This window comes from Metopolophium dirhodum, chromosome 5 (genome assembly GCF_019925205.1).
Source record: "Metopolophium dirhodum isolate CAU chromosome 5, ASM1992520v1, whole genome shotgun sequence".
Classification (NCBI taxonomy): domain Eukaryota; kingdom Metazoa; phylum Arthropoda; class Insecta; order Hemiptera; family Aphididae; genus Metopolophium; species Metopolophium dirhodum.
In genome coordinates this window covers 22,772,030-22,797,076 of record NC_083564.1, presented here as the reverse complement: position 1 = coordinate 22,797,076, position 25,047 = coordinate 22,772,030, and the positions used below count along the sequence as shown (strand labels likewise).

The 25,047-nt window shown below is 27.8% G+C and overlaps 1 protein-coding gene across 1 annotated transcript; it reads right to left on the bottom strand.

Moving 5' to 3' along the window:
* Window positions 1–3,037: 3,037 nt before the first annotated feature.
* Window positions 3,038–8,863, bottom strand: LOC132944858 (methyl farnesoate epoxidase-like). The gene is made up of 8 exons (XM_061014381.1): window positions 8,678–8,863; window positions 5,441–5,692; window positions 5,204–5,355; window positions 4,874–5,134; window positions 4,524–4,810; window positions 4,333–4,450; window positions 4,121–4,262; window positions 3,038–4,027 (listed from the first exon to the last, which is right to left on the bottom strand). Exons 1-8 carry the CDS (start codon window positions 8,757–8,759, stop codon window positions 3,837–3,839), a joined length of 1,485 nt encoding a protein of 494 aa, XP_060870364.1. The 5' UTR covers window positions 8,760–8,863; the 3' UTR covers window positions 3,038–3,836.
* Window positions 8,864–25,047: the final 16,184 nt, after the last annotated feature.

Genomic DNA, 25,047 nt, shown 5'->3' with positions numbered 1-25,047 from the left:
AAGTACAATTTCTCGGCATCCCCCAGTGGCTAACTTTGTGTGCACTACCTACGACATATTTTGTGCACTACAAAAAATAAAAATGTGCACCTGCCCCCTAAGTTTTTATATAGATTAGGCAAGGTTCCATGTTTAACCGTACTGCAGATGTAAGATTATAAGAAGATATCGTTATTCCTCAAATTACAATTTTGAAAAGAAAAAAATGTTTAATTTGAGTTCATTGGGTAAATCAACATCGTCTTTGGTATAAGTGTGTGTACATCTTCAATATTCATATGAAACACTAAACTAAGTACTAGTATTAGTTATTAGTTATTAAGTATTGTATAAACTTTTAGATTCTGAGCGAAGCAATGAATGTATTGATTTTACAATGATGTGTGTTTTTTTAAATTCTGAGCGAAGCGATGAATGTATTGATTTTAAAATGATGTGTGTGTTTTAGATTCTGGGCGAAGCGATGAATGTATTGATTCTACAATGATGTGTGTTTTTTTTTTTATTTTATTTTTTATTTTTTTTTTTTTTTTATTTTTTTTTTATTTTTATTTTTATTTTTGTGTCTGTCATCACCTTTTAGGACGGTAAAAGTGCTTGGATTTTCTTCAATAGTAACATTTCTGATAGGAAAGTGAATCTAGTTGGTACTTTGGGGGGTCAAAAGTAAAAATTTCCCAGTAGTTTTCACAAGCGACGTGAAAAACAAAAGAAAAATTAAGGAAAAACGGGAATTTTTACGCAAAATCTGTTTTCGAGAAAATTGATTTTGGTTTTTGGTGTAACTCTAAAACAAATGACCGTAGGAACATGAAATTTTGACTGAGTGTTTATAATTGAATTTCCTATACACCATAACATTTTTCAAATATTTTGACTTATTTTGAGCTGTTTAAGGACATTGTCAATTTCCATTTTTTTTATTTTTTTTTCTATAAATATCAATAAAATTTTATCTGTTGAGTAAAAAAGCTTGAAAATTTAATAGAAGGCTCCTAGGTTATTGTTTCAAAGGGAGATGAAAAAAATTAAAAATCCTTAGTCACAGTTTTTATTTATAAGCATTTAAAGTTCAAAATTTGACAAAATACGGAAAAATCACGAAAATTAGCAAATTTTTTTGAGTTGAGAATTCATAAAAACTTTTCTTTTTAAATCTAAGATATGAAAATGTAATATAAGATTACTCATAAGTTTGTCTACCTTTATCAAAAAAAAAAATGTCTACAAGAAACTTAAATTAAATTTTTATGAGCGTCTGAAATTTATATTTTTACAACATTTGATATTCACTCGATTTCTCATGTAACAATTTTCTTATTTTATTGTAATTAAAAAACAAATGACTGTAGATACTTGAAAATTTCACTGAATGTTTATATTAGCATTTTCTATACACGATAAAATTTTGAAAATATTTTGACTCTTTTTGAGCTGTTTACGGACATTGTCAGTTTTCAATTTTTTTAGTTTTTTTTCTATAAATATCAATAACATTTTATTTGTTGGGTAGAAAAGCGTGAAAATTTTATGCAAGGCTCCTGATATATTGTTACAATAGCAGTTAAAAAATATTGAAAATACATAGGCACAATTTTTTTTTATAAGCATTTAAAGTTCGAATTTTGACAAAATTCATCAAATTTAAAATGTAATAATTATTTTGTAGTTAAAAATGTAGAAAATGTTTAACTTTTATGGCTAAGGATTGAAAATTTACAACAAGGCTCCACGTAAATAGGTTATATATAAATTACTTTATTCACAATAATATCATCAAATATACTTGGTAATATCATAGGCTGACTGACCGTTTTCGCTCAGAATCGTTGTTCTTATACAACGATATTATATCATTGAATTCAAATTTAACACCATCCATTACAGTGACCCACTGCACAGCAGAGGGACATCCACTTATCCACCTTTTTTTTTGTTTAAGGTAGGAAAACTTATGAGGAATCTTGAGTTAAATTTTTAAGTCTTAGATATAAATAGAACATTTTTTTATGAAGTTCTAACTCAGAATAGTTTTTAATTTTTATAATTTTATTCTAACTTTAAACGTTCATACAAATTATTGTGAAAACACCTTTTTTTGAATTTCCACAATTTATGAGAACCTCTGCATTCAATTTTCAAGTATTTTGACCGAACAAAAAAATTTTTTTGTCGACAATCCAAAACAACCATACCTGCCTATAAAATAGCTCAAAGGAATCGAAATATTTTGAAAATTTAATAGTGTATATAAGCATATGATTGATGGTATTATAAGCATCTAGTGTACATTTAAAGTATCTTAGGTCATTAGTGATTTAGTTACACAAAAAAAAAACAAGATTTTTACGAAAACTGGTTTGGCGTAAAATTCTCGGTTTCCTTAATTTTTTTTTTGTTTTTCCGACGGTTTTTTAAACTACTATAAATTTTTAAATTTGACCTCTAAAATTTCGTACCAATTAAATTCACTTTCCTATCAAAAAAGAATAAAAGATGCTCAAGTTGAAAACCAAAGCATTATTTATACTAGAAAAAATGTTTACAGATCATTGTTTAGTGTCGTACCTGCACTCACACAGTTAGTATTGTTGCCAGAGTGTTATTATTTTAAATAAATATATTATCTGAAAACTATTATAACTACATTAACACATAGACCTATACCTATTAGAATTAAATCTTATTATGTCAATACATTACACCAATTTGGCGAGTTTGAATGACCTTGGTCGGTCAAATTGTCTAATATTTAGCAAATCTCTGTAAGTTGTGACTATTTTTGTATTTCATCGTGTTATGATGATTCAGGAATCAGGGGCACCATAATTAATTTACTCCTAGTCCCGAAAATCTTTAGGACCGCTCTGGTCAGTGATCATATATTTGGTTTAAGTTGTAACCCAAATGACCAAATAATAATAACACAGCCACATAGAAATAAATCATAGATAGGTATTAATAAAAATTAATGTTCTTCAACAGACAACAATAACAATTTATTGAACTATTAATTTTGTATTTGATTCATTTATATATAATAATTAATAGGTAACTACTACAATAAAATATGAGTTTTTAATTATTATAAGTAGATTATATAAATCATTTTTACTAAAAAATTATATGATTATTATATAGTTAAAATTAAATAATAAAAAAATTAAATTAATACAAAATCAGTACCTATTAGGTATACAGTTATTGATTAAACAGAAACATTTATATGATTTTTACATATAGGCGTTCATTGTATAAATATAATAATAAATACTCTATTAACAATACCTACTTATAAATAAATACTTAAATATAACATGTCAACCCCTCAATATCAGCGCCGTACAAAACAGCTCCTCAGTCTCCATTATTAAATCAGTTTTATATAACTTAATTAATTCTTCCGGTTTCTTCATTTAGTCATTCTTTCATAGTTTCGTATAATTATCCTCCTTCTTACTTCCTTATATAAATTTTATTACTTATCAAAATAAATAAGCATATTATACATTTTAATATTTCAATAAAATAAAAAAATAAATTAGGTACATTGCGTATGTAGATAATTAAATGTGTGTCTTCACAAAATAATGGATCTGTATCGTATATAATAAAAATAACCTATTATATATGGTATAAAATATTTTAAAAGCTATGATAGTTTTAATACATCGGTAGGTATTGTATTGTATTGTGGAAAAATAGGTAGATTGTAGAACATATTATTATAGGTTTGTACCTAATAATAATATATATAATAGTAAGTATTATTGATTTTTTTTCAAGATTGTGAATTATCAGTGATTTAAATTTAAATTGTTGCGTCAATTTTCATTTTATTGACTTAAACAACGTCTAGGTATAAAAATAGCAGAAAATGGAGATGGAGAAATAGTGACACCATCTTGAGGCTTATCTGGCAATTTGGCTCCTTGAGGTATTCGTATTTCAAAATGTTGTATTAATTTGGCGATGAACATAAATATATTGGTCTTAGCCAATATCTCGCCTAAACACCTTCGTCTACCTTCAATTTAAAAATTCAAAACCACCCATTAAACCATTAAATAATTTGTTGATATATTAATGACGATATCAAATATTTATAATTTATACTAACCGACGCCAAACGGCATAAACCAACTGTCATTTATAATTTTTCCTGTACTGTCCAAAAATCTTTCCGGTCGAAATACCTTGGGATCACCCCAATGCTGTTCATCCATATGAACACTCCATATACTCGCCAATACTAATGTATCCTATAAATTGTTTTTTACAATAATTATTTCTAATGTTTACAAAATATATTTAACAACAGAGCTATTATACTTTTGGTATTGTGTATTCTTGTAGGCTGGTTTTTCTAATAGTTCTATGAGCGATTGCTAACGGCGCCACATTACTATGTCTCTGAACCTCCATTAATACGGCTTCAAGATAATTCAACCTGTTTATTATTACCAATTTTGTTTAAAAAAAACTATTATTTAGATTAATTATGTAAGTCTTTAGCTCTGTACCTGTTTTTATCTGCAAGATGAATTTCTCGATCTCCAATTACTGCATCTAATTCTGCGTGTACTTTGGCTTGTATATCTTGATGTTTAAGGAGAAGTAAAATAACGAATGATAACATACTGCTTGTAGTTTCTGAGCCAGCTAAAAATAAATCCAATAAAATAACAAGAAGCTGTTCTTCCGAAAACGAACCAGGAGATTCTTTATTTTTTTCAATTTCCTTTAAAAATGCACTTATAAAATCATCTTCCTGATCATTGGCCCTGCATTTGTGTTCTTCAACTGATTCCTATTGGACAGTTTCATATAGTCTAATGAATAAAATAAAAATGTCTGACTAGTTTTAAATTACTTTTAAGAATGTATAGAACTCATTTATTATCTGTTTGAGGTATTTGTATCCAGAACATTTAGGTGCTAAAAACCGAATGAATGGCATCTGGTTTAATATTCCTCCTGACATATCTAACATTCTGAAACTAACATGTACTAATTCCATAAGTCTTGCAAGTCTAGAGTCATTCAACGCAAATCTATGACCGGCTAACATTGCCCAAAGACCGTTCAAAACTGATACGTCGAATAAACCATAAACTTCAATTGGTTTACCATTCTAAAAAGAAATTCAACACGATGGTTATAATCTTTTTTTTAATTTGTAAAAATGTATTGATACACATACCTCACATTTTCTTGATATGTCCAGCATAAGATCGTTAACTTCTTCAATTATAATTCTTTCCATTAAATCACCACCAAATCCCATTTTTCGTAAATGTTGCATGCAAAATTTTCTTTGTTCTGTCCACGTTGGTCCATCCACAAATACTATGCCTTATTTTAAATTTTTTTAAATTTCTTATATTAATATTTAATATATAATATTTAAGATTTAAATATTTTGTTTTGGTAAACTTACCTAATCTTTTATAAAAAGCCCGGAATCTGAAAAAAAATCCATCAGGTCGACCATCAAAGTCGTCTTTGCACAATACTTGCCGTACTGCATCATATCCAGAAACAACCACTGCTTCTATTCGACCAAGTTTAACAGAAAACACTTGGCCGTAACATTTAGCCAAATGATCCCAAACCAAATGGTAGAATCCTAATTCATTCCTGAGCTTTCGAATTTCAAGATAGTTTCCAAGCAAAGGAACCCTTGTAGGGCCTGTAAACATTAATATTGTCTTAGTTTATTTATTTAATGGTAATTGTCTTATTATTTACTATTTTGTTCTTATGTTCTATATTTATTTATAAATAAAATTATACGAAATATCAGTAATATACTAATATCACTAATATAATGTTATAAATGCTATTGAACTATCTAAAAAAAAATCAACTTCTTTACAAATATGATTATGTTTAGTAGATATACATTATATAGAACACATATCATTTATTCGGGAATTACTCTTAATAAGTCACTATATATTTCTACAAAACTTTCAAGCGCTGAAGTGCATATTGGTCTATATGCCATATTGAAGTGTACCCAAAATAATAATACTATTTCAAATTAATTTAATTCAATAGATATAATAAAACAGTGTATAAGTTAGATCCAAAACTGGATATCTACCTAAAACTTAAAATATGTCATTGAATTTAAAATGCCAGGTTTTAATATTCTGAATAGGTAGTAATGAGAGCCGAGATGTTATATTAAAATAACATGTATATTCAATATTGTTATTTAATTTAGTCTAGGGCTACGATTTCTATGGATTTGTAATGTCTACGATTTGGATTATTCTTGATTAAATACAACAACTTTCTTTTGCATATTATTTGTGAATAATTCGATTATTGAAAATCTTATGAATTTTAAATGGTATTTATTTAATGAACGTCCATAATTATTGGATTATTTTTCGAATTGTCGTAAATTTACTAGGTATCTAATCTTATTTTGGTCAGACGGTCGATAGGAGTACCACCTATACCTACATTATTTTTGTTTTTCATTACCTATTACAAGTTGTAGTCAATATAAATCCATTCTTCATTCCAACCGCCGTGGGCCGGTCATTCGTGTTTCAAAATTTGAAAGAACATAATATTATTACAGCAATATTCTATGACTATGTAATAATAACTACTTATAAAAAATAATAGTTCTATACAAATTATAATTTTAGTAATTTATAAAAAAAATTAATTATTAATTGGCAGTTTCTGATTTTTATGTAAAATATAGTTCATTTTTTTTGTTGCATATAAATCCTAGCCCAAGTTATTACTTATTAGTTATTACATTAACATGTTATATTTATATAATTATATCGGTATTCTGTAGGTAGTCTGGTAGGTACTAGGTAGGCAATAATAGTGTATATACAATATACGTGTAACATGTATATTATATATTTATATATTTTATTGTAGTTTAAAAAAACTGCGATTTCGGGAGGAGTGCATGCACTTCTTTGGATCTGGTTACGGTTCTATATTAGTATACTACTATAATACTATAATAGTGATCGATAAAATATCTATATTTATTCAAAATTGACAATGAAGCTTAAAAGAAAAGAATTAAATTCACTTCTTAGTTCTTGGTTTAGATTTGTTTAAGTGTGTACTGTGTATATAGATTATAGGTATAAAAATACACTATTGAAAACATTATATTTATTCCGACCACATCATGTGGTAAAGAACATTAAGTACCTAACGTTTAAATTTACACTTACTATTTACATTTTATTAAAATAAATTATTACAAAATAGAATCTACAACGGAGTCAATGACTGTTGAAGCCTGAAGGCAATGAAAACTTGTAGGCCTCTAACATAATGCTTATCTTTAGGTACGACCGTTAGACGAAAGAAAATAACAAACACATTATTTGTTATCGAGTACCTGAGATCACCCAACATAATGTATACATATTGTTTCTTTTAGAAAATAAATGAGGTAGGGTTAAACATCCTCTTTACACCTGACCTATCTCAAGATCATAACTAGTTTCTAGGTCAACGGTTTTTTCCTTTTTGTCTTCCCTAAATTAATGATTTCCAAACAATACACCCCTATAGATGCCAGCCACCTGCAGGTGCATTGTTGCTTGTTGGTATGCATATAATAATATTAAAATTCATTCATTTTATTTTAAACGAGTAGCACCCACACGATTTACGGTATTCTTTGGTACATATATTTAATTTAATAGGAACCTATATGACCCTATGTGGCTTGTAATATGAAACGAATCAATAAAAAAATAATTACCATAAGAAAGTTAGGCCTCTTCTGACACTGTTGGCCTTGAATATGATTTTCTACGTATTAACAGTTCGACATCTTAAAAATTACTTTTTGTCGAATTAATTTGAACCTCATAACGCGTATGTGAGTATTACCTATATATTTGTTGGAAACCAAAAATTATGACGCACAATGTACACGCGTTTCTTACAAAAAATATTTTCTATAAAAATGCACGGAGAGATTTTTGAGTGAAATGACAAACATTGTGAGTAGGGCTTAAAATAAAAATTCAGTTTTCATTATTTGTCAATTAAAGCTGATATATATTTTAAACAAAAAAACCAAGTAACTATTAAAAATATATTATTTTTTTGTTAGTAGGTAACCTACAAATTATTAAAATGTGATAAAATAAATAAATAATTTTATGTTAAGAGTTAAGAGATCAATATTATTTTTAGTTAAAAATCATTAGAATATGATTAGTACATTTAATAGCTAGTAGAATACATTTAAATAAAACTACTGCTGGATTATACAATTTTAATGTACAATAAGTACTTTGGCTGAAGACACCTATTATAGTTTAATTTATTATAATATATTCAGTAGAATTCGTAAATAGGTACATTAAGTAATTAAAATCTTAGAAAATTAAATTAACAAAGATATGTTTTAAATGCCTACCTATTGATCATTCTAAAATATATCCAATAATAATATTATATTATATATTATATATTGTTTGTATATGAGTAAGTACCTAGGTAGCTATAAAGTATACAACTATATAAACACAATGCATTTAAAAATCATATAAATAATAAAAACTTAAAATAATATTTTAACTATCTATTTATTCTATTATATTATATACTGTACTGTAAATATAATATTAAATCTATTAAATATAATAATAATTTAAATAAGTCTTACCTATTGGATATTTATGCGGTGTAATAATATCTAAGATACAAACAATAATAAAAACAGAAATGACTGCGGCTACGAAAAACATTTTACACTGACGATTAAAATTATTAAACGACGTAGGTAGGTAGTGTTTTCTGCAGCGTGTCTATACACCGAAAGAATGGATTGAGAGAGAGATGTTGACTGGCATCCAGTTCATTTTTTTAAAAAACTATATTACTTGGAAGGGGTCTTCCGTTTATTTCCTTTTATTTGTTCCTTTATCTACGATTCTCTCTGTATTTTGGCGATCTTATCCAAAACCATTCACAAATAAATAGAAATACTTTTTGTTGGACACTGAATTTACATAACATAACAAATTATATTTATTTATATGTATGTATGTATATATATATAGGTATTATATATGAATAATTTGAAAAATGAAACTATTTTGATTTTTAACCAAAAACATTGATTCATCTGTAAACATAAATTATCATACTAAGTGAATAAAATATATTATTGAACAATAGTATTTACTATTTACAGTCATATCTATTTCAGATTTATACAATTATATACATGTTATATACCTACTTACAACTCACTAAGGATTATTTTTAAGTGAACAATTGTATATTTATATTTGTTTATTTTATATTGACGCATCTCTAAAGAAATGCTAGGGCTATCCTTCAAGCACCCCAAGTTTAATTTTAGCACTCTCAACTGTTAAAAAATAATAACATTTTTTTTACCTATTATTATAAGTTTATCTCTACTTTATTGATTATATAATAATATAATGTCTACATATTAAAATTCATAATTATTAAAATAGATCATTAAAACTATTAGTAAAATGTTAGGCATTACACGAACAGTCTATATTTCTATAATGAGTGTTTAATCTTTATTTTACAGTGAATACTCGTGTAGTCGAAAAGTTATGATTTTTTTTGAAAATATTATTGTTATAATATATTTTAATTCATTACAAAAATACTGAATAAAATATTCCCTTTTCTATCGTTATAAGGTTTTTGTTGTTTGCACGACAGTTTATATATTTTTAATTTTGTATTTCAAAGCAGAATATTTTTACTGAGTTTGGTATAACCATTGATTATAAATACTATACTAGTATTTAAAATCAAATATCAATGGTATAACGTATAACTTATAAGTTATAAGTATTTACAATTTAGATAAGTAGAGTGGAGTGTCACAGAAGTACCTAACCTGCAAAATGATATACTCCACTCTGATATAAACTTTAATTACGTATAACTTACTTATGAAGTTATAACAATTAACTTATAACTTATAACTAATTTCTACATCATTACACGTTAAAATGTACTACTCTTTCGAAAAATGATTTTTATATAAGTAATGAAATCTTATATTAAATTATTGAAAATACTCTGCTATAGAATATGAAATTAACGATTAAAAAAAAAATAGTGGGCAAGTGAGTAATCGCTCTGCTGTACAGATGGTGTCGAATCAGTGCCGTAACCAGAGAGCCAAAGACGCAGGTGCAAACAAATTTGTATGGGCCCCTCTTTCTTGAGCATCATACAATAAATATATAAAAAAGACGGACTGATTTCACACCATGGGGGTATTCTTTATACTTCTTAGATAGGATGCTATTGGTTGATGTATTGAACTTTAAAGAACCGGTAAATAATTTCCTCATTGAAACAAATAACAGTCAACAAATCTATATAAGAAATCCCTCTAGGCTGAGTAATTTCCCCAATATTTAAATAAAAAATTCAAAGTCAAAATGGACCAGGCTTTTAAATTTCCATAATATGAAATAAAATACAATATAATAATAACATTTTAAATTAACCTATTAACCGTTTTATGCGAATTGTTAACGAAGACACCACCCTCAATTATCCTCAACAATTGTTCAACTGGGTATTTGCTAATATTATTTGAATTATGTCTACCTTTAGTTATTATGTTACTACTTATCATTTAATTTATTGTTAATATCTATTATATATCTCACTTGTTTTGAGCCCCGACCTGTATCTTATTAAAAATAAAATAAAATAATTTTCTCTTTTTTCCCGAAACCGTTCTCATTAAACGTATTATAAAAAAAACATTATAACAAATTATATGTTAAATGGTTAGGTTTGGACAATAGTCATAATTCGTGGGTAAATGTAAACGATACTTTAAAACAGTTAATTAGTGAATTTATAATTTAAACAAAATGTAACAATTAATACCTATTGTTCAGATTTTTAAGACATCTCATCAATACTCAATACCTATATTGATCGGATTTTACATCTCAACATTATACTGCAATGTACGATTTTAATGTGTTTTAAGTAAATATATGATAGATTTAAATTAAAACACTGTATTTATAAATAAAGATATAGAATTGAATGGTAAATGGTTTTGAATATATATTTTATTAGTATTATATACTTAGGTATGATTAAATTTCCTTTTTTTTCAACATATTTACTTTTACACAGCTTTGATAATATTGATGGTTAATGGTCAAATGTTTTGAACAGATAGTATGTTATTCACCATTTTAGCCATCGAATAATCGAATTCGAATCTACTATGAATGTTAACCGATCCATCTAATTGACACATGGTTGAGTTAACTTTGGTAGCACGGAACTGAATTAGGCACTGGAGCTATACCATAATATGTACGCTAAGCTCATCGTATTCGTAGTAGGACGTAATTTTGATGAGAAATGTATGAATATACAATCTATTATAAAGACAAACTCGAACACTTTGTTTTAGTTACAAAAGTTGAATATATAATTTAATATAATTCATGTGTTTGTGCGAATATTTGAACTCATACAGTGATTAATGTCGTGTATAACAACGTAAGTAAATTAATAGTATATGTTTTATGAAAATCAATATTTTCAGTATATTTCACGTATTTGTGTATGTTAAATATTCAACGGTATTTACTAAATAAGAATTTAAATTCAAATATATCCACTTTTAAAAGATTATATATTTCAGATTTATGTAAAATGTAGGTACCTACATAACTACATGTATCAATTGTTTAAATCAGTAAAATCATTAATCTAAATGTTTGTAAATTATAGATGAATTCATTATCTTCAAAACCATAATTTGTTATACATCGTGAGATATTAATTTTATTATTTTGAAATATATTTCATTGTTTTTTCAATCAGTACACTTCACATATTTTTGTTCAATTGAAAATTTAGTAAACAATTAGTGAAATATTAGATATTTTATATTTTCATTTCGTTATAATGTGGAATCTATTCAAATTTCAAAGTTTGTTAAATAATAAACAATTTTTTACTAAATAAGAATTTAAATAAAAATATATTATTCTCATTTAAAAAATATATTTTAGATTTATGTAAAATTAATACAACAATAAAGGTATTAATTGTTTAATTTAATAGGTATTCATTCAATTAGTTAAAAGGCTAAATATTTTAGATTCTGAGCGGAGTGATTTGATTTTACAATGATGTTTATTTATTTATTTTTTTTACCTATCATCAACGATTGGGGCAGTTTTACTGCTTCAATTTTCTTCAAAAGTATCTTGTTCGATTGGAAAAAGAATCTATTTGGTGCATCAAGGAGGTCAAAATTTAAAATTCCTAATAGTTTTTAAAAGCGCTGCGAAAAACAAAATAAAAATTAAGGAAATACTGGAATTTTTACGCAAGTCCGATTTTGGTATTTGGTGTAACTTTAAAACAAATGACTGTAGAATGTAGATATATGAAATTTTCACTGAAGGTTTATATTAGAATTTTCTATACATGACAAAATATTTTGAATTTTTTGAGCTGTTTACGGGCATATTCAGTTTTTAATTTATTAGTTTTTTTTCTATAAATATCAATAAAATTGTAATAGTTGGGTCAAAAAACTTGAAAATTAAATACAAGGCTTCTAATATATTGTTACAATGACAGTTGAAAAATATTAAAAATACCTGCACACAATCAAAATTTGAATGAGTAGTTCTTAAGTTGATTAACTTAGTGTACCTACTAAAGGTAATATGTCCATGATTATATGTTTAGAAGATATGGAGGTGCTCTGGAGATTTTGAAAATGGTAGTAATTAATTTTTAATATAAATCTATCAACAAAAATTCTTTGTAAAAATGGTCCAAGTATAATAAATACTAGATCCAATATTACATAATATATATTATATTATTGTAAAACCACTTTTCAAGATTAATATCATTAGTATAAACATTTTAATAACTTAGAATCAGTCTGAGAAACTACTAGTTCAAATTTTAAATTAAGTATCTTGACTTCTAATTTATTAACAGAAAAAACGAGGGTTCTCATTTCAAAAAAGAAGTTTGTATCGCTTCAGAACAGTTTAAGTAGGTAGTTCAAAAAATTTAAATAATTCCAAAAATCAGAATTTGAATATATTCATTATAAAAGGAAATATAATGGATACGTGCAGACCGTATCATATATTTTTTTCGTACAATAAATTCAATATTTTACTAAAAATAAATGTGAATACCATGACAAGAGCCTACATTGTTTAAAATATTAAAGTATATATTAAGTATTTGTAAACATTTTTGTCTGTTTTAAAAATTATACCTAATATATTTTAATTATTATTAATTTGAACTTTAATTATACAAGGTATACCAAACACCTGACAAATAAAATAACTCATGTTCTAATCAATATTTTAAAATTAATTTTTTATATAAAATTTAATGAGGGTTGTACTATTATAGTACATTATATAATTGTTTATTTTTAATTTTTAAATTTTTAAATTAAATTTTTTTTTGGAATTTTTAGACTTAAGTAAAATTGAAATTTCTTTTCATACGTTGAACTAGTATAATTTTTTAATTTTTAATTTTTTTTTTTTTTGTTGCACCGGTATTTAACTTTATTTCCAGCAATACCGTCTCTAAATTTAAGTATAAAAGAATAAGGAATAAGGAATAATATTATCTTCTTCAAATATAACATCTTTAAGTTCATATTCGATGAGTATAAAAAAAAAGAACACAATAAGCTAATAACTTTGTTAAGTGGAGAAGGGTCGTCTGTACAACAGGTACTTAGTCACAATATACCTATTAGGTACAATGTACTAAATAATTTTAGGATTTATCAAATGAAAATGTAATACAAGCTGACATTAGTGTTACTAAAAACCTTAGTAAGGATCAGTTTGAAAACAATTTAAATGAACGTTTTATAGCTGCAGGTCTTGAACATGCCCGAAGACAAATTGAAGATCTTAAAATAAAGTTGAATGACAATTATGATTATGACTACAAATTACAAACAATCTAAAACATGATCAGTCAGATATGGTCAACTGATAAAATTCCCGTCAACGTGCCTACTTATAATATGTCCGTAGCTCACTAAATTATTCTTTGCGTGGTTTATCATCATTACGTAGATGGGCCTCCAAAATAAATATGAAACAAGGAATTCTTAAAGGTATCATCAAAGTTATGAATATTTCAAAAAATAATTTATTCATCTTCTATAGAAAAACTTGTAGTATTACAATTTATGAAGTTAAAGTGGCATGCCAATATGAATGTGACAAAGCGAATGATGTAGTTATGGGACCATATAATCAAATAGTTTTAGCCCGTGGACTTGTTGCTAAATAGAAGCAGTCAGTATTTGTAGATTTTGATAAAAAAAATGATTGATAAGATTTTAATAAATATAATTAGCGAGCTCTATGCTGTAGAATATACTGTAGTAGCATGTGTAAGTGACTGTAAAGGTGGAAATATGGGCTTATGGAAAATATTAAATATAAATGTTGATAATACTGCCTTTTCGCATCCAAACACCGGGGATCCAATATTTATGTTTACTGATGCTCCACATTTATTTATAATGGGCGATGGAAGTATTGTGACGAAAAGACCAGTTGAAGAATTATTAAAAAATACTGAATCGGAAGTTTCATCTTGTTATCAATTGACAAAAAACCATTTAGACTGTATTAAAACACAACGCCAAAATGTATTGCTTGCTGAAAAATGTATGTCACATTCTATCGGAACAGCATTGAAACATTATTTTCCAAGAACAGATAAAAATATGGCTATTAATACTGGTGATTTCATATTACTAATAAACAAGTGGTTAGATGTAATGAACTCATCTAATGTATGTGCAGCAATTCTAATAAAAAGGCCATATGGTTTACACCTGGAAGAACAAAAAAAAAAATTACAAAAAGTTATTTTAAGCATTTTCAAATATGAGAGTCATGTCAAAATCTAAAGTAAATGCAACTCAAAATAATGATGAGTATACTTTAAAAAAAAAAAGTATGGACATTTTTCAATAAGGTGTCATTATATTTAGTAGGTTCATTGTTGTACATTTTAGGTACATTATTGCAAAACCTTAATGAATATTTTCATCAAATGTACAATTTAGAATACATTCTAACTCAACGTTTGAATCATGATGGTTGGAAAATTTTTTTTGCAGTTAAGAATTCGTGGTGGATTAATTGATCATCCGACACCATTAAATGCGCTATACGCAGAATTTATATGATGATATTAGAAAAGACATTGCAGTATCTCGTAGATACGACACTGCAGACAATGAACCAGATGAGTTTCTGATGGCCACATTAATGAAAACTGGTATGGTAATAATAAAAAAAAATGAGTTAGTATAATATCTGAAGATAATATGTACCTATCTAAAATACAAAATAAAAATGTACTATTTTATTTTTTAGGTTCCTGTATCCATAAATGATCTATAACAGTTTTTTAAAGATAATACTGATTGTAATAGAGAACCAGAAGTTAAAAACATCGAAGAACAAATTCGTCAACATCTACATCTGCTTCATTGATTCAAGAGAATAGAACAGTTAATTCTCAAACTAATATTGCTGAAGAAGACGGTTTTCAATATGTAGCTGGATAGATAGCTAGTAAGTTTAAAAACGAATTTCCTGAATTAGGTTCTATAACAAAAACAAACGAAGAACATAAATATACTCTTCCTGCTAGGTTAGATCGTTTGTAATTTGGAGGTCTGACTGGATGAATGGATGTAAGTGATAAAATTAATCGAAACTGAATTTAATAGGTATCAATAATGGAAAACAACAGCTAAATATTGAGCCAAGTATTTCTACAAAAATACTAACTAATAAAATAATGAAAAAACCATAGATTTCCATATAATATAGTATAGAATTCTGTAGAAAAAACAACTTTTCCCGAAAAAAATAATAAAAGCATACATTTATACGTATTAAATATTAAATATATTTAATCTATTAAATAATGGATATAATACAAAAATATGTGTACTATTTTGAAATCACACGCAATTTGACCAATAACAACATACGAGCACGATAAGCAAACCTTCTACATATTTATATTAACCTTGACCATGGGAAACAGACAAATAAAAAAATGTTTGGTTTTTGAAATCGGTTATTTTTAGACCGGAGGAAACTATACAATAATATGTTTAATCATATTATCGTGTACACACGCATATTATATACTTTTTTGTAAATGTATATTAATTTTATCCATTTTATAATAAATATATTATATTATCTGGCTTGGTGTTTTGACGTAATCCTACAGCCGGACAGTCCTACTCAGTTTACCCTATCTGTTATCTTGCATTTTACACGTGGCTGCTCGGTAAAATTTTACATAACGCGTAAACGCGTCACCGACGTTACACATAGAATTATCAACGACGCGTATTGTAGGTGTCTAGATAAGTGAATTTAGAACTTAATTGACAATTGTAGAAAAAAATGAAAATTTCTATTAATAGCTGAAAGTGAGTCAAAATATTTTGAAAATTTTCAGTTTTCATGTATAGAAAATAATAATATAAAACATTTGGTGAAAATTTCAAGTATACCTACTATAACGGTGATTAGTTTTAGAATTACAACAAAATAAGAAAATTCTTATGAGATTTTGTTAATTTACGAATTACGTGTGAACGTATTTAATTTCACCTACTTAATTTATATAATGAAAATAAAAATTACATTTTAAAAAATGGTATTTTAAATTTATAAAATTACTAACAAAAAAATTGGTTGGCTAGCAGTGAACTGGGTTTGCGTTATTTCCGTTAACTTTAGGATTCCTTTATTTTGTCCAAAAATTTCCAAATGTTAGGGTGGTGATAATCAAGCAAAGAACCAAATTTCTTGTGCCAACCTTCAATTTAATTATTGGTCTTTGGAAATTTTTCAAATGCTCCTTGATACTAGTTCCACATATCCAATGGAAAAAAGGAGCACTTCGTTCCACGACGATTTAGACGACCTTACAGGTGTCTTCAAAGAGTTCAAAGTAATTCACTAATGGACTAAGCTAATTTTCATTATCCTTGAAGAACTCCAATTTGACCCCCTCTAACTTCGTGATTATGTTGGTAATATGTGTGATCCCTCACAACTTGACCCAAAGCCACTTCGTGGTGTAATATTCCGAACATTTCCAGTAAGTGTTTTCTTCCAATTTTCTCTCTTTGTTGTAAATAAAACCTCAATAAATAAGTTGGTCCTTTCCTTTAGTCATTTTTACAAACTCCAATTCCATACCTAGCAGTAATAATTAAATCAATTTAACTTAACTTCGTAGGAACAAATTCACTTTGCATATTAAAGCATAATTTGGACATTAAAGAATAAAAAATCGTAAATATGTTAATTTCTTGAGTTATGATTTTTTCTAGCAACCATTTTTCCCAGGAAAAAAAAATATTTTGATTTAAGAGTGATAAAAATAAAAATCATTCAATTATTCACATTTTTAGACTTATATAGATAGACGTAGCTATTTTGCTACTTAGCTACGTAACCACGTAGGTACTATCGCACTCATAATTTGAAAAATTAAGATAGGTGCATCACATATACAACACCTATACAACATAGTACATACAACTATTCAAGTATAAGGCGACAATTAACACGATAAAGTGAAGCACAGTGAACTTATACGAGCGGCGTAGTGATAACGATACAATTAACACGACGAAATAGTTGCGATAATATTTCACGCGATGAAGTGCCACGGAATCAATTAAATATGTCTACGAAAAATAAATAGATAAATATATTTTAAAATATTTCGTTTTGCGTTATTTTTCGTTTAATGATATTCTATAAATTACGTTTCGCGTTATGTTTTGTTTATGATATATAATATATTTTGTTAATCGTTATGTTTTGTTTTGCGGTATTTAATTATTTTTGATTATCACTTTCCGCTATAGTAACGTTTACAAATTGCAATCGTTTTTTGTCAAATATAACTTTAATTTAACATTGCAAACCCTATATTAAAGAAACTTATCTTCAACTAGTTGAAAAAAGTGATTAACTTGCCCAGCATTGAAATTGGATAAAATAAATGTAGGTATAATATTTGAATGTATATAATTAATTTATATATTATTTTTATAATATTAATGACACAGCAAATATATTGTATATTATATTTTGTGATTATGCTAATTCTCTGATTTATATTATTATCACTTTGGTTTTTTTTTCCGGGATTCGCGTCACTCAGACAAATTAGGCAGAAAACCCACAGATACAGCTGTAGCGGATCACGCCAGGACTAACCCCACCATACGTATTAATGCCGGCGACAGGGTCGCAGATCCCTTCTGAGGCGGGCACACAGCACCACGACCACGACCACCTCCATTACGACGAACATCACAGAGACTCGCACAAGTTGACGAGTTTTGTATTTTACGTGAATATTGAACACTTGGTCCATGAACTTTTACTGCACCGTCCATTTTACATTTAACTGGTCATCCGATACACTCGTATACTACCTACCTACTAATTGGTAGGCATATAAAATAATTAACTCTAATTTTCACATATTTACTGTACTTCTGATATCAATAATAAAATAACAGTTACAATATTGACACCTAACTAAATTAATCTATAATTTTAGGACCCTATTTTTATTTACCCTTTAACTCAGGACGACCCTGGCTATAAATTATAATGTATGTTCACCTACACGTAGGTTAGGTTACATAGCATTAATTATTATTATTGAGTGTTGGCTACAAACATAATTTAAAACGTTTGAAAACATTTTATTCTTATGTTATAATATTATAATAAATACTATGCTGGCCAAATAATATGTCTGGTAACCAACCAATTTTCACTGTTTGTTTATTATTAATATTTATATTGTTTCAATTTTGTTCAATAACCTATTAAATTATATATTATTAAGTACATCATTTTTTACTTTCACGAATTATATTTATACTTTTCCGATTGCTGTTTTATTTTGTAATTTTTTAGTATTCACTGTTCCAAATTCTTTTTAACTTTCTTTTAGTTTGTAAAGTATTAATTATTCATTTTATTTTCAATATAAAACCATTACCTACATAGTTTTAAATTTAAAGATCTACAAATCAACAATGAACGCAGCTTTCCATGATCAAATGCCTTTTTTTTATCAGAACACGGATCCGAAATAGTTGTATGTACAGGTAATGACTTTTAATCAATAATATCGAAAAGTTTTTGGACGGATTTAGAGATTTTGACACCCGGGGAGACAACATTTATCAAATTAAAAGTTTACGAATTCTTTAGTAGTTAAAAATGTATAAAATATTCAACATTTATAGCTAAGGATTGAAAATTTAAAACTAGGATTCTCATAAATAGTTCATATTGTAACCGAAAAATCAAAAAAGTATAAACCTAGTTGTTTTTTACGGACATCTTAAATTAAATTTTAGTAATTTTAGTACCTATTATATAAGTTCAAATTTGGACGAAATTACATTTTAAAACCAAGAATTACGATTTTATAGTTGTACCTAAATTAAAAATGTTATTCGTGAATATACAAAACACAATGACATTTTCAAATGTAATTTTTTTGCCAAAAATGAATTTAACCTACTGTTGAACTAATGCCTTATACCTAATAAAATAAATTAGGTACAATAATATCATCAAATACACGCTTAATAATATTATTGGCTGACAGTCTGTCTTCGCTCAGAATCGATTTCGTATTGGATAGGTACAATGATTTTATATCATACCCCGTCGTATTTACTTATAAAACTAATAAGGTTGTTGAACAGAATAATGACCATGAAACATGCTTGTTTAATTTTTTGACTTGCAACATTGAAATGTCTTATCTCCTAGACAGTTTCTCCTGGGTGTTAACACTACGATTGCTTCACTTCAAATGATTACTGGGATACAGCCCAGCGATTAATATTATTATTATTTTGTAGTTTGTAGTATTTGTACTCATATACCTGTATTATAATATAGATAGTATAGGTACTGTGGTAATATTATATTTGATTTAAAATATGACTGGACGAGTTATGATCATTTGATCATTGAAAAAAATACAAGTGCATCACACAATTATTCTGGATATTTTTGTAGATTTCCATAATTTAAATCTTTGATACCAATTACAAACTAGTTTATTTTTTAATCTATATATATAAGATATATGTTATTAATTTGAATCTAGATATCATTCAACACTGGACGTAAGTCATGGACAGCTCAGCCAAGGTTAACTACTAGCTAGGTACCTAAACCAAGTAAGTAAGATAATATTATATAGATTTTGTATATATATTATATTATTTGCACACACCTGTTTAATAAACATAAAGTATTTTTAGTATTTATTGAAATAGTATACAGGGCCGCATTTAGTCATTTAGGGGGGGGGGGGGGAGCGCAATAGAGACAACTATTGCCCCAGGCACTAAAATTTTATAATTAAAAATTTACTCGCTTTTTAATTATTTTAAAAATATTTACTTTATTAATAAATAATGATATACCTAGTATGCTGATTGAAATTTGAACAACAAATTTAAAGATATCAACGAGCGAGAATTATTATTACACCTAATAGTATTTCCTTTTCCGAAATTCGTTGTCCTTCAATACACATAAGTTCTTTAAAAAATGCTCTTAACTTTGCACTATAAACCATTTCAATATTATCATTTTAACTTAACTTATTGAAAGGTATGCTAACAACGTAGTAGGCTAATTTATATTGTACTTGCTGAGTATAGAGTTATTACACAAAATGTATTTTCTCGATACGCTCGATAATTAGAGTCTTTATATTTTCCATCAATCTAATATTTTATGCATATTATATTATACCTAATAGTACTAAGCTAATACTTAAATTATTTAAATTTAAATTTAAATATTTATAGACATTATTGTATCTAAAAACATTGTATATAAAACAAATCCTAAAAGCATCAGTCATACATAAAATATTTAATATAACCAAAACACTTTTATATTTCATTTAAATAATGCATTATTAATAATATCAGATAACCATGATAGTGGCCGACACTTATAAGACCAATTTAAAAAAAAAGATTTGTTTTTTCCCGGCACAGAAAAATTATATAGTCAGGCCGAAATGCAATCTTGATACATTTTAGGTACCTATGCATAAGCATACCCTGCAATATATTAAAAAAAACTTTTCGCGGCTCATCATCTTCGTATTATTCTTGATTTTTTTCTTCTTTCATAAGTTTTTTTTGCGTTGAACTTTGGACCGTATATATTTCTCAGTACCTTCCTTTCGAAAGTCATTTGGCGTTTTCTGTCTCCTTTGGTCAGTGATTATGTTTCGCTCGTATATGTGATTATTGGTCGTATTTGGCTATGATACAGTAGTGTCTTTGAGTTATGTGACTCTGTGAAAGTAATTTTGATTTAAGAAGTATCATTTTCCTATAGTAACACCGATTGCCGCATGCTATTCGATCGTTGATTTCTTCGTGTCTAACCTTGTTGCTATTTATGCTTAGGTACTTAAATACTTCCACTTTCTTGAAACTATAAGCATTTACTGTTAAATGGTCTATGTTTGGGCTTCTTCTTGCTACCATTAAATGTTACGTCTTTTCCCCGTTTACACTTAGCCCCATAGTTGTACTTTCCAATAGTTTGGACAAGTATTTTTGACTTCTATATCGCTCGTCTCCTCCATTACCACAATGTCATCTGCGTACGCCAATATTACTCGTTCCCAACATATTTCCATTTTTCGATAATCCCATACTTTTCTTATTTAATTTTTCTAATGGTTGATTAGTAGAGTGGGTGATAAAGCATTAACTTTTTAGAAGGCCTGATTTTACCTCTTAAGGTTTCAGACATTTCCTGCAGGAGACGAACGATGCATACATTTTTATTGTTACGTCCTTTTATAAGACGCATGTACTTGTTGTGAATGCCTAGTACTTTCAGTGCTTCTCATAGTTTTTCAATGCAGTCATAAGCTTGTTTATAGTCTATTTATAGTCTATAAAGATGAGGTGCCGTTCTTTATAAAATTTAGCCATTATCTGTCTCAGTGTAAAAATATCAATATGGTCCAATGTCGATTTACCTTTTCTAAAACCGCTTTTCCATTTCCCGACTATTTAATTTATATATTTTCCATAAGTGGTTTGATGTTCCATAGAATAGCATACATTTTCCACAAAATCTTCGATAATTTCCATATAAAGGTTGGGGTCGTGCCGATGGCATCCTAGCAGTCGTGATGTGCGGTTTGTTAACGAAGTGCGGTTCTTTGACGTACGTGTAGTTTGTTTACAACGTGCACGTTGTTGACGTACGTGCGGTTCGCTGACGACGTGCGGGTCGCTGCCGTAACGGGCGGTTCGCTGACGACGTGCGGTTTGCTGACGACGTGCGGTGCGCTGACGACGTGTGGTTCGCTGACGACGTGCGGTTCGCTGACGTAACGTGCGGTTTGCTTACGACGCACGGTGCGCTGCAGCCGACGACGTGCGGTTCGCTGACGACATACGGTTCGCTGCGTAACTGGCGGTTCGCTGACGACGCGCGGATCGCTGACGACGTGCCGTTGCGCTGAGGACGTTCGGTTCGCTGACGACGTATGGTGCCTTGACGACGTGTGGTTCAATGACGACGCGCGGCGCGCTAAAGAAGTGTGGTTCGTTGACGAAATGTGATTCGCACGATAATTCATACATTTTCCATTAGAGGCTATATATTTCCCATTAGGTGCTTAATATTTCACAGACAAGCATACATTTATTATAAAATCATTGATGTCATCCATTATACTGTAAAAGACCTTCTTACAATGTGGACTATGCCTACCGGGGACACCACAATAAAAAAAACGCGCCATGTGTAATACCTCTTGCGTTTGAACAACATGGACGATATAATGTCTTACGTTTAACAAGCAAATGGTGGTGAGGAAACTTACACATATTTGTCATCATGAATCGTGTTGTACTAATTGTTTCAATAAATAATTACAGAGATTTATTACATATAAAAGTGACCTTAGTTTAAAATAATTAGGATTTAAAGTTAATATGGGTTTTCAGGAAGTAATTTCACACTTTTCTAACTTTGTGAAGTGCTAGACAAAGAAAATAGATGATAATTCAGTGATTAGAGAGTATTGGTGATTTGGTTGTAGATGGAGATGAACATTGTTCGCGGTGCATCGTCTCTGTATTATTCAAGTCAAGTACATTTATTATAAATATTATAATATTATTTTACTTAAGAATTTCGTTAATTTCTCATTTATTCCATATTTTTTTCTACTTGAGGCTAGATATTTCCCAGAAAAGCATAAATTTCCCATTAGGTGCAAAATAGGGGAAAGTACGAGTGCCCCCATAAGTCGCAGGCATGTAATTATACTTTTTAGTTGTTTCGTTGTAATTTGAAAATATTATTAGTCGGTATATGAAACTTTTAGAGTATATTATTATTTATTATTATATACACAGTGACATTTTCAAATGTAATTTTGTTGTCGAAAAAAATTTTACCTACTGTTGTACTTATTCCTCACCGACTTCCGGAAAGCTCTTGATAAGGTGGACTCTAGATAAAATTCTCGTGTCTAATAATATTCACGCTGGTTCACGATTGATGTTTTTATTATTTAAACTAAAATTAAAATCGTATATATTTCGTTAAGATGAATTGATACCTTAAAAATCTTTACAACAACAAACGTTAAGTAAAAAAAAAAAACGAATTCCGTACCTATACTAGCAGTTTATTGTTGAAATGTATATGAAACCGTTTATGTGCTTTTTCAATGTGTTGTGTTAAATTAACTTATGGTTTTAGTCAAACAGCATTGAGCGTATAATTTAACAGTGTATAAGACGTAATTATAAAGTAATTCTAATATTGAAATTTCGTTTACAATGAAATGCCAAACTGAAGCCAACTTTTTTAAAAAACAAATTATGTTGTATGAAGAAGGCTGGCGTTCAATCATTTTCTCGATAATTCGAAGGAAAAGCGGCAGTGGTATATTTTAAATTAAGAAATATTAATGGGTATATCAATACTTTAAATTAAAGCATGTAGTATAAACTCTAATAGAAGATTAATGCTACTGAAATCACCATAATATATATAAATAATTGTTTTAATTGTATTTCTCCCCCGTTATTTTCTTCTATGTTTTCATTTTCGTAATATTTCCGCCCCATTTGTAATGTTTAAAAAAGTGTCTAGATATAGGTCTATCTTCTGTGGTTACTTCATATTTTCTGTTATAATTTTGTTGCTTAAACTGTTTTTAAGAGTTTGACACTTTAAGTCACATAGTTTAAACTTTAAAATTAATGTGGTTAGTTTATATGATAGTAATATTATATTGTTAGATATTACAATATTGATAGCTATACCTAGATACAATCAATTTAAGAAAAAATATAATATTAAAATTTAAAAATTTAAATCTTGACAAAATACTGAAAAATTAGAAAAATTTAAAAATTATCTGGAGTTAAGAATTCATAAAAAAATTTATGAGCGTTTGAAGTTCATGTTTTTACAAGATTGGATTTTTCTATACATGATACAATTTTCAAAATATTTTGTTTTGTTTTGAACTGTTTAGGGACATTTTCAGTTTTAAATTTTTTAAATTTTTTTTTCTATAATAAATATTCAACAACATTTTATTTGTTGGGTAAAAAAGCGTACAAATTTAATACAAGGTTCCTGATATATTGTTACAATATCAGTTGAAAAATATTAATAATACATAGGCACAATATTATATAGGGTGGGGGATGGTGACACTTCTCTCCGGGCACCGTGACTTGACCGAAGAAAAATGCCGTTCGAGGCCGAAGTTTTGAAACGCCGTCTGTGCGCGTCGCAACCGACGCCTTAGTCCGCTCGGCCACTCCGTCCCCCATAATATTGTTATATAGTCCAGGTACCTGGTACTTACTAT